General features: G+C 30.3%; 1 protein-coding gene across 1 annotated transcript in view; it reads right to left on the bottom strand.

Annotated features, from left to right (window-relative positions):
• Positions 1-7,074, bottom strand: part of LOC124366033 (neural Wiskott-Aldrich syndrome protein) — a 71,039-nt gene extending 63,965 nt beyond the window's left edge. Inside the window, exon 1 of the mRNA XM_046822237.1 lies at positions 7,006-7,074. Coding sequence (XP_046678193.1) covers positions 7,006-7,029 — 24 coding nt within the window. The 5' untranslated portion in view covers positions 7,030-7,074. The remainder of the gene's footprint in view (positions 1-7,005) is intronic.
• Positions 7,075-12,919: the final 5,845 nt, after the last annotated feature.

The raw sequence follows: 12,919 nt of genomic DNA, 5'->3' as shown, positions 1-12,919 counted from the left end.
AGTTTTGTCCATACATTATCTTAAAAGTCGTTTTACGTAGAGTGAAGAGATTAGTACCAGTGTATGTAGGCTATTGAAAAGAAAGACACAGTCGGAAGTTATGTTTTCACTCTACCCCCCTTTACCCAAAGAGGATTACAAGCGCAGAAGTAGACACCTTTTAGCTGTGATGGGATTCTCAGTCCAGATTAAGTACTATATAGTATACATTTAAATTTAACTAAAAGAATATATTGTAAAAACAACCACTTTTTCAAAAGTATGAATAAATAATTGATTTTGTATTGTCCACAAAGACTATTATCTGCAAATGCAATACAACAAAACTAAAATAATTTAGAAATAGCTTCAGCCTAAAAGAGATATTTCATTTACAACTATTAATTATATAATTTAAATGTAATAATATATTTATTATGGAGATATTTCATTTATAACTATTAATCATATAATTTAAATGTAATAGTATATTTATTATGAAGATACCTCATTTATGATTATTAATCATATAATTTAAATGTAATAATATAGACATTGTAAATAAAATAATAATCTATATTCATCCTTAATAAATATTATTTCTTTGTGTTATTTATTTAGTTAAGACTTAAAATTATTCCCCAAACGGATGATAACACTTTTTTTATTTATGATATTTATCCGTTTATTACCATTATTATTGTTTCCGCTTACCATAAACATTGAAATATTTTATGTCCAAAATATCATAGGACTCCATAGTAGTCTGGGATTTTTGACAACTGTTATAAAGTTGTCTATTATTATTGAAGTTCTTTTAGTTTATTTTCATTAAAAATATCTACGTCGGCATATCTTTGTGAATCACCCTGTATATAAGCCTGATGAATGTATATGCAGAAATTGTGCGAACTCATTCTATATGTAAAACTGACGAAAAACGTTTATATAAACATACGTCCAGATATGCTTCGTTAGCGAGTTACGTCTAGCAAAAGATCTCGCCCGGATTTCAGCTCACCATGTAAAACGATGTCATCTTGAAATTCTGGTAAGGTATATTAAAGGGCGAATTCAGTTGATTCTTGTGGTTCGTTAGCATGATAAATTGCGTAAAACAGGTCTCAGAACTGAAACTTGAGTATTTTTTGAGAAAACCACTGTAAAAAGTAAAAATCGTGTGAAAAACACATTTTTGTACCTTCAGGGCTAAAATAATTTGGTTCATTCACCTAAAACCGCATCAAAATATTTAATAACACTTTTTGAAAATGTTATTCTGAAAATACTGTTTAAATTAACTACAGAGAAAGAGAACAGATATTTGATTAAATTCATTTGTATTCATAACAGTACAACCCGCCCTTGACATTTTACTGATAATAACTTTGTTAATTACCCATTAAATAAACTAATTCCTACTAATAAATTGTAAATTTCAATTATAGAATGGAAAATTATTTGATAGAGAATATTGATTTTAGCATTGCACACAGGTGCTGTTGATTTGTTGATAATACGGGTTGATTTAATTTGACTTAAAACAAAGAATGATGTTTGGCGGGAAATGTTTATTTCATAAGTTGGAAATACAATAACCAACTGTTAAACAATGGTATGATTTGAATTGTATAGTTCAAATAATTTTGAGAGCTAACACTAAGTTTCGTAGTAATTGAGTTTCAGTCAGTGTAAGTATTGTTTTTACTGTAGTAATTACTGAATTATTGTCATAGTAATGCCACACTTATTTCTAGTGATGGGTACGCCGATATGGTGTTTATTTATAACATGTCCGATATGGTCTTACTGTTGAAGAATACACAAAACGTTACCCTTACCACAGAATTCCAAATGCTAGAACAGTTAGTCCTTTCTTACGTTACGGGAAACAGGATCACTTCCTAGCTCAAAAACATGCTGCTGCTATTTTCCACTTACATTTCTGGAACATCCAGAAGTCAATGCCCATCGCTTGGAGTACTGCATTTGTAGGCCTATAAGTATATTTAATTTACCGATGAGTTACAGTTCACTCGTAAAGGTATCAGCAATTTACGAAACCATCATTCATGGGCAGAAGTGAACCCTGATGCAGCAATTAAAAGTAACTTTCAACAGCGTTCTAGTATTAACGTATGGTGTGGTATTATTCATGATCAGCTGATGGACTGTTTATTTTTTAAGAGCACGTAACAGGTCAGACATACTTACAGTTTCTACAAGAAAAATTACTGACATTGCTTAAATATGTTCCTCTTGCCACGTAAAGTCAGCTGTACTTCCAACGTGATGGCGCATCGCCACATTTTTCAAAAGTTATTTCCTCCTACTTAAATCAACATCCAAATAAATGGACCGGTCTTGGAGGTTCTATATACTCGCCATCCAGATCACCATATCATACGCCGTTGGAGTTTTGCGTATGGGATGGATGACGCAGAAAGTTTGAGTGGTCAAAGTAAATTCCCGTAAGTTGCTACTAGTATGGATAAAGTTTTCACGCAGTCAAAGGAAAGCCCTGTTGAACTATACGGAAAGCAACGAGAGCCATCCTTAAACGAACAGAAAAATAAATTGAAGTCAATATTTGCTTATAACCCTGTCTTGCTTGCTTCTCCAGTTGCTATGAATTTATAAATGCCATCATCCTGAACTGTGACATGAATCCCAAAACGACTTCTAGCATCTCTGTATTTTTTCTGTCTCGATAAATGAAAGATGATCCCACATTGCCTTCAATAGGGAGGAAACTGTACCTTGAAATGTCAAGAAACAAATAGAGATTGTTATTGTATGTAACGACACCTCAGCCCTCTATTCCATCCTTTTTGCTCAAATGTCATGGTTATAAACCTCTGAGAGGTACGTCACCTGGAACTTTATATTTTCATGTTTCTTCCCATTGTCTAACTTCAAATTGATGAAACTCGAGAAAAATGAGGCCTTATGTCAAAAACTGGCAACGTAATTTTGCTCGCTCCAGTATCAGTCACTAGCGTCGATACAGCGAGTGTCGCATCAGTAAAAATAAGCCAAAAACTATCCATAGCTATTCACCACTATTACAGCAACAGTCGTTCCATTAAAAACGGACCTTAACATCCACAATATAGCCCAACGGAGTCGACAATAATGAATTGTCTTAACTGACATAACGTCATGGCCTACAAGATTATCTTGCAGTTTCTTTCCTACCACTTCAGTCTCTGTTGAACTTACTCATAGAGTCAATAGGAGTTATAAAGAAATAATTTGTATATTAAACTACACTCTTTTTCATTCTAACGCAGACCTACATTTGCAGGGTTCCCTTTTCTTGGTTTTGAACAAAGTCATTGTGAAGTTTTTATTTTAAATTTTTGGAGTCTTTAATATCATAAAATTATTAGACACCTTTGACAGTTTACAAGCGGGTTACACAGATTTGCGTAGTTATGTTAATAACAGTCTATGACATCGTAAGTCAAATATATTTAATATACCTCAACATAAATCAAGACACGAGAGTATTTTATTCGTGCTATGATCATTACATTTTCTTAAAGGGTTTCACATTTTTTCAATACACAGATAGGCCTATTCAAGTATTATTTGCTAAAACAACTAGTTTTAATTTTCTTTTGAAATACAAAACATAGAATGTAAATTTAGTCTATATGTCTAAATAATGTCAAAGTTATTCTCAAAATAAACATAAATAAGTTAACTAAATAATTACACTATGTGTACGCGAGTGCGTGATGACGAAAGTTGCACACAATTAAATAACATTACCTACAATATTTGCCGGTTAAGGAATTATATATTAATAACAGTTGTTTTATATATATATATATATATATTTATTTATTAGAATCAGTCAACCTTACATAGTTAAGAGTACTTAGAGAATTCTAACTCAGTCTAAATACATTCATATAATATTCACTCTTGACGTCATGTACGCCCGGCGCGGCGTCTTAATATATTAATGCAGTCTATACTACTATACTATAGTGTGTATTAAATATATGTACTATAGCAGCCCGCACGAAAATAGTCCGATGCGGTGAGAAATAGTCACCAGTTGTTCCCGCTACGATGTGCTTATTGTCACTACTGTCTGCTTGATTTATACGTTGTACTAAAACATATGAATGAAATCAAACGTATGCGTATTTATGTACTGTAACAACTAATAGTGTGTTTTTATTGCTTCCGACATTGAGACGTGCAGTGCGCGTAAAATTGGCAACATGTTGGACGCGGATTGTGGAGGAGGTTCAAAACGCAACAGTCACCGTTGGATTATTTTGGTGACTACAATACTCTAGAACATACATGGCACGTTTAACGCTCAGTTAATTATTTTATTACTTAATTTTACTTTACTTATTTAACTTTTGTAATGTATTTTTAATTTATTTTTATGTGATCTTTTATGGGAATTTTATTAATCATCAACGCCATTGTGGTATTAATGTGTCACGTTTAATACACGATTACAGAATATTTCATTTACATATTTGAGGATAAAAAAATCCGGAAATTGTACAGTGAAGGAAAATCAAAATGTAAGCATGTATTGAGCATATTTCGTAGTATTTATCAAGGATGTTTTTAACATTGAGAAAAATTACAGTTTTTATTAAGGGTTTCAACTTTGAGATGCAATTGGAAAATATATGTAAACTCGTTATTAGTTGTGATATTATTTTCAATTACATTGAAAACATACCATCATTTGGGAAATATTTATTAAACTATTTTAAATTTTCTAGTCCGTATATTGATTGACTTAAAAACTAGAACCGTAAGGGTGGATAAATTCTACACTTAATGCACAAAGGTCGTCTTAACACAAATGTTTTGGATTTAAAAGTATGTCTCGTATCACATTAAAAGGGAGGTTAAAAATTAAAATTTTAATTTAAGCTTTTATATTTTTAATCAGTATCATTTGGAATTATAATCTCAGTGGTCAAAATCACATATGTGTTTTGTTTCCAGTTTCCTTATTATACTAGCCCATTATACTAATAAATCAAATACGAACTAACTCACTTTAATGACAATGGTTCTTTTTCCAATTAGGTATTGTTTCAAATAAAGAGCACAATTAAAATACAAATCTGTAGACATGATATGCTGCCATTTTTAATAAAAGCAATTCTAATCTCTCTATTTTATGTTTGGTTTAAAAATATCTACAATATGAGGAATTAAACAGTACACGATTATTTTTAAAATACAGAACCATTCATGTTTGCAAACTTCTCTACTTCAAATTTATTGGAAATATAAAGCTTATTAAAAATAAAACGTTCTATAGTCTCACGCTAGTGTGATCATATATAGTCTGGTCGTAGAAACGTTTTACTTTTAAAACTTTTTCTCTCTTTATTACAAATTCGTTCTGAACATATTCTAAAACACTGACCTGGCCAGTTTGGCAGTTTCGACTGTCAAACAAACGGGCTCCAGCTGCGTTATATTGATAAAACGTGTTCAATTAAATCTGGTTTAAAGATTTAGCGCTTTAAATAGTGGCGTTTAAAACGACCAATACAATGAATGGGGAAATATGGTTTAAATTCTATAATGGTTAGACCTTACGAAAATAAAATAATTTTGAAATATTTCATATAAAGTGAATTCGTGTTAATAGATAGGACAAATAAACAGTTTGATTAATAAGGCTCGTCGTTTTTCTTTCCAATTAAAGTCCCATCAAGTGCAACAGCATAGAAACCATAATTAATATTTATCATCATCGATTTCCTCAAAGGTACTTACTCTATTATTTTAAAGACAAAAACACACGATAGGTTTAATTATGTTCCTACTATCACGTACGCCCGCACGACCATGTTCACATATATAATTAAAATGTGTTTAAAATGCCTTCAAAACTTGTTCTGAGCCCTAGGATCGGTGCACATGTCATTACCCTTCCTGTCTTTGGTTTCGTCTGCAATAACTCACACTACCTATCGGAAGTCCACTATAGTGAAAAGTATAATTTGATATAGAAAACACTATAAATTTTATTATACCTTTGTATTACAATGATCGAAAGTAATGTAAAATCGAAGACAGTAAGTAATATTGAGAGAGTGGAGTAATATTTATAATCTTTACTATTGATAAATATGATTTCATTTATACGGCTTTATTTAAAAACGAAAATCTCTGTTAGTTGTTTTAAATGTAAAAATTGTAGTTAAAAATAATAATAAGTATAATGCACATTAATAACTGGCTGATAACTTAAACAAATTTGGTGTTCGTTTTCAGGAAACAGTGTGTGCTTAATTTTATCTAAACTGTGTCATCAACGATATTGCAATAAATTAAAAGTGTAAAATAAATTTCAAAAACGTTATTTTCCAAAAAATATAATTCCAAAAACAGCTTAAAAACATTCCAGCGAACTGTAATAATAAAGTACCTATGCAAAGTTTCGTATTTGTCTATTTTTATAACATCCGTTGAGAATAGTCTTGACTTAAAATTACACGAAGTACAAATCAGACTGTTTATAAAAATATTTCTTGATTATATATCCATTACAAACAAACTCGGAAGTGATAAAACCTAGACACGGCCAAATAAAATAACTTGGTAAGAAACTTTCATAGTTAATAATTACTACCTCTCTAATAATATTATTATTATAATCATTGTAAAATGTGATACCAACAATAAACTATTGTTTTTGATGGTGTCGCAACTATATGTCTTGACATTATAATATCCATGCAAACAAAATACTCGACCTTTTTTACAAAAAATATGTATAGTAAAAATAGAAGCATGTTTCCTTTAAACCATATTTTGCCGTGGCCATTGATTGTCCTGTATCATTTGGGTGAGAATTTATTTCATTTTGTAAAAATGTTTCAAGGGCATAAAAGTTTTAAACATACATTGCAATTGCTTAAACTATTAGTTTTGAGTACAAAAAAGTAATGCAAACTTAACATTGTGAATAATATGTGTTTTTAATTAATTTATTTATTAGTATCAATCAAAAACACTTACATTCTGTTCCAAATGCGATCCCATAGGAGAATCGAAGAGCACTACCTGATATATGCAAATGTTGAAGATCGCGCGGTTGAAAGGGGTGGTGGGAGGGGTGTCAGAGGGGGGAGGGGGTACCCGTCGGCCAATCAAAAGTCTCAGTGGTCCTCCCCTACACCCCCTTATCCGCCTTCACAGGTTGTTTTGTTTTGGACAACAATTGACAGGATTCTGGCATGATTTTGGTTTCGCCGTTTTGATATCTCTATTACACTTTTATGACGGGGTGGAAGCGGGGAGGGTTGGAAGGGGTGGAGAGAAGGGTTGGATGAACCACCAGCTATTAGTGGTGGTGGGTTTCCCCTAATACACCGCAGACAAAACTGTTTACGATACAACTATCGATGTTACGTGTTAAATAGGTTCAATATTGTGTTACCCATCTGTAATGAATTATTGTCTTTATTGAAGTGCACAAACATAGATAATGCAATGCCGATTCAGAGGTAACTCAAGACTTAAAACTATATGAATTAAAAATATTAATAATTGGAAAATAGTAAGAGGCAGTGATCAAGTTCAAATTTGAAATATATAATTGATTTTGTATCTTAGGTTTTAAGATGTGTGCTCTTCCACAAGTTCAAAAATCGAAATTAACTACACGCAAATTAAGAGAACTATACGTAATTAAAAACGATTGTTATAATTTGGAAATAAGACTAATAAAATCTAACTGTTACTGTTATTAAGCCACATTATATTCTATTTTATTTAAAGTAATTAATTAACAAAGGTATTTTATATTTCAACAGTAACAGTTTTTAAATTATTACTTGGTTATTGGAGTTCCGTGATTAGAAATACCTAATACAATGACATGACGACTGCTCCCAAATTATATTTATATACAAAACTTAATTAAAAACTAAATATGAATGAAACTATACACTGTTTAAACTGTGTTATAATAGTTCTTGTAGTTTACTGCAATAAAGCGTAGTTGCCGACAAAGATCTTCACACTGATCTTCTAATGTATGTCTCGGACGAAATATTTAACGTTTTAATTTTCAATTAGTTAATAAGAATAACATTAATTTTTTATTACAATACTAGTGTTTTAATTTTACGTTAGTTACTAATTATAAAATAAAGTTTGTAGTCTGATTGAATAGACTTTTTCGTAAATGAGATGTCTCTATTGATTCCACGACAAAATTAAATCACGGAATTTTCTCTGAAAATCGTATACGAGAGATTATAGCTATGCAAGTATGACATTGTACACAGGTATACATGAAAATTTCTTTTAACGAAGATAGTCGTGGTTTTCATTTCTAACTGTTAAAAGAAAATTAGGATATTACAACTAAATCTAAGGACGTAGCCTCTTTTGTTGTATTCGGTCGCTGTGCTGATACAATCGAATTAGTAATCATTCAAACGTTATTACTCTTAATATAGGTATATCATTGTCAAATACAGAAACTAAACCTAATAGTCTAGGAGCTCATAGAAAATATGCATTGTATAAATACACAAACTGAGTTTTCTTGAAATAGATAGAAGAGAAGAATTTCTCCTTACAATGAAATCCATCGACAGCTGTGCTTGTTTGTGTCAAGTACGAAATGGGAGGGCATGGAAATGGCTAAAATATCAAAAACAATAATATCACCGTCAGATTAATAGACAAAGACACTTAAAATGATCACTTATCTGTCGGTTTGTATATAGTTTGGTGACGCTGATTTAACATTTGTTTACGATTCTGAGTTTAAAATTATTTACGTTAGTTTTACATCTATAAAATTTAATATTTATATTGTTCCTATTTAATAGGAACAATGCGATCTGAGAATATAATCATCGTTTCACATTTCAACCTTTATTTGCTTAATAACGCAAGTTTTGTATTGATCCACGGACTATAAAACTTCAACATGAGACAGGAAATACCCCTTGCGTTGCGCGTGTTCCAGCATCTTCTCATTCATAAATACTGTTGTTATTTCGATTACTGTATCTATTCTAAAAATAGGTAATTAGTATAAGTTGGAATATTTGTAATCGTATAATATTTTGCAGGTTAGAGTTAATACACTAAAACTCTGCAAGCTTGGTCTCAGAGACCAAAAGGTGCATTTTTACAAGGAGGCAACGAAACTTTAAAGGATTCCTATAGGCACACTTCATTTGAGATTGTTTTAAATTGTTAATGGTTATTAAGGGATGTTGGTGAGATTGAATTGAACAAACATTAACAACGAGAGGTAGCCTGAAGCATTTCCTTACCTTATTCTTTACATTTAAACTGTTTGCAAAGTATCATATACATTACCTACTTCTTATAAAAATGAAATAAAACATTTATCAACTTAACGGTTTTTTTCAAAAGTATTATATATAATAAAATATATTATATACTACTAATTATTGTATCGTTTACGATGTATAATCTATGTATTTAATTATATATTATACACCGTAGAAAACAATATAATAATTAAATACAATATTATTTCCATAACCTCTAACATTTTAAACGGTACAAGTGTGAAGGAACCAGGATTTTTCCGGACATTTCCCATCGTTCAGTAAAACCTGAGTGTATTGTATCCATGAACTATGGCAAATGTCCCGAAAATCCTGTGTCCTTCACAATTCTTACAAGGTCGAAAACAAACTTCAATCAAAGAAGTATAAGTGTGTTTCCGACTAAGCGGATCCTGTGATTTCTTTATTTCCTTGGAGAAAACAGGATAGCAAAAAAGAAAATAAACAGTACTGAACACATTTATAATAGTCTGTTTGTCTTATTGATCAAGAATGTTAATCTTTTCCATTTAATGTGGAGTTCCTTAGGGCCAACAATAAATTCTTTCTTTTTCAATTTATTAGAGGCAGCTTTTAACTTAAAACTCCATATTCATTTTTTACAATGGTAATACACTGTTTAGTTCTAATTGTGAATAGATTTTTAAAAATCAGCTTTAGTTTACCTGTTTGGAATCGAATACATCATCTGATTCCGTTTACGTGGTAAAGATTATTGGCGTAAATATGCATTGATTCTGAACCATCATCACATTGTGTACAAGTTGATTGGTCGCTCAGACCAGACGTAGGGTTTTCAAAAAAAGGAAACTTTTAATTTTTCTCTTTTTCCCTCCCCAAACAAACATTAAACAATAAATTGTCAACACTATTTGCGAAAAGTGAGATGAATTTACTTGTATTATAAGACGTAGCCTACTGAAAATAACTTACATTACCTATATTCATATTAGTAATAGTAACAAAATTGGTAAAAGAAATCTTACATCCCGCTTTGATGGATATCTAACACAACTAGAACACAGCGTACTAGAACTAACTTATTTCAAATGTACACCTAATTTTAATAAATCGTACCGTACTGTTTCTCAAAGACCATCATACTGATGGGAAATAATAACATTTTAAAAAAAAAAAACAACTTCAATAAATACACTAAAAGCAAGGAGTTAAAAAAGAAAAGGAAATAATTTTAATTTGACAAACTGAAAGTTACTCAAGATTGTGAGTAACTTTTTCCATTTCCAAAAATCCAAATTGAAATTTTTCATGAGATACAACTACCAATAGAGGTTGAAATAGGCTAGCAACCCCTAAACGAACTGTATTTTGATTTTCAACTCCCCGCTGCCCTAGAAGGGTTAAATGTGACACGTATATGTGTTAGGCACTCAAACAGACAAAGGTTGGAATTAGTAACTTTTTGACTTAAGTTGTCTTTTTATTCAAACGTACGTAAGTATATACTTTCCTGATCAGAACAAGCCAAACGCTACTACGATACCCAAAATACCTTAGACCGGAAATGAACTGGAATAGCCGGAGTAGTCAAATTAGTTTTACAAATTAATGTGGATTTTCCAGAACTATCTATGTGTATTACATCTTCTTCTTTATCGGAATAGCAATGGAAAAGCTACTACGCCACAAAAAAATCTCACATCGGTAAGATTACAAGAGCCAAAAGCAGAAAATTTCTTTACTAAAGTAGGATTCCCAGAGTGAGTATTTATTAAGTTAATTATGACAACAAAGCCAAGTCTAATGTGTCGTATGAAATTCAACTGATTCAAAACAGGAAATGCTTCTTCGCATGCTAAACCCTCAAATAATAGTCAGTGGCAGTATTGTTTAACATTTGAATTTCTCAAAAATGAACAATGAAATAATATGTATCATAAATTTTCCCGCTCCAGATTCAGTTATTTTAATTCTCCTTTAAAATACATCAGATGTGTTTCCACTAAGATTACTACGACGGATTTAGTATTCCTCCACTCTGTCTTAAAATATTTAAAGTGTTACTGAAATTTTTGACGCTATTCATTCAAATATTATGAAGTTTAATTTGGGTATATCATTGGTACTCATAAATCCTATTTCCAACTTATTAACCCAAAACATTGTTTTGACTTTGCAGTCAAATTCTTCCGAAGTGAATTAAAAGAACTATATTATCTTGCAGTGGCCATAATTTATTTTCTGAACTGTTTATTATGCCTTTTAAAAAGGATATATCGATGACGTATCTATTATTCAACATTTCTTTACGTTCAAAGCCGTCATTGCTAGTTAAGTGTATGTGGCATTTAAAATCTTTTAGCTCGATTATTATATAACTTATATAGTTTATATATATATATATATATATACATATATATATATATATAATTTGTATAATATAATAAATAATAATATTGTATTAATTTCAGCATATATATACACACAAATATATTTTTTGTGATTCAATGTTTATTGAAATTATATCACAATATATATGATCACAATATACGTATATATTGTGATATATATATATATCACAATATATATATATATATATAAAAAATGTATGTAACTGTAAACATTCTTAAAATTAAAATAAACCAACTTCAATGCTTGCACAATTTACTAAAAAATTTAAAAAATTATTTTAAGATAATAGTAAGTTACTAAAAGAAATACAACACAGTTTTTGGAACTAGCTCAAACATTTTAAGAGGCACGTGTATTGGACAATTGATTCCATACTAATTGATGATAAATATCCACCTATTATTGCAATCTTTCTAGATGTAATGTGTAATGTGTTTCATAAGTAATAAAAGGAAACATTCAGATTTAAAACTTAAACTATTGTAATAACGAGTTCGATAGTTGAATACCGATGGTACATTGCATTAGCAAAATACTGCACTAGAAATACAATTTATGTTATTATCTACGTGGTTATGTACATAAGAAGGTGTACCCTATAGGAAACTATGAATCATAAATACATATATGTAATCTTGATATTCTTTTGTATAACATGATTACTATTTAATTCATTGAAAATGTGACTCGTCGTAAAAAAATGTGTGTTACAGCTTTAGATAACTTATTTTGTCAAATTAAAACTGTTTTATACCTACACTATGGTTCCTAGATTTTAGTACCTAATTTGAAGTCGTTATATTAAAAATTGCATAATATTTTATAAATATTCATTAGTATTAGTAAATAACTTTTATTAGGAAAGCAACTCAAATATTTAACATGCAATATGTACATTCTAGCCACTTCTGCACCAAATATGGAGTTCTTGAGGGATCTGTAATGAATTAATTCTTTTTAATTTTTCAGAGGCACAGTGGACTTTTGAGGGCTCTAAACATTTATTTTGTTAGTGGCAAAACATTGTTTTGCTCAGTTTTTGATGGTTATTATAGTCCTCTGTTCAGCTTCTAAATGCAACGTATTTAAATAATCAAAATCTAAAAAGTGATTCTGTTTTTGTTTTTTTACAAAAAATGTAATAATCAACTATGAAATAACTTATAGTAATCCAAAAATGTGGAATGAGGCTGGCGTTTATATCACACATTATAGAAGAG

The sequence above is a fragment of the Homalodisca vitripennis genome, chromosome 7 (assembly GCF_021130785.1).
Source record: "Homalodisca vitripennis isolate AUS2020 chromosome 7, UT_GWSS_2.1, whole genome shotgun sequence".
Lineage (NCBI taxonomy): Eukaryota > Metazoa > Arthropoda > Insecta > Hemiptera > Cicadellidae > Homalodisca > Homalodisca vitripennis.
Note: the sequence above shows the minus strand (reverse complement) of the source record. Positions and strands in the feature narration are given on the sequence as shown.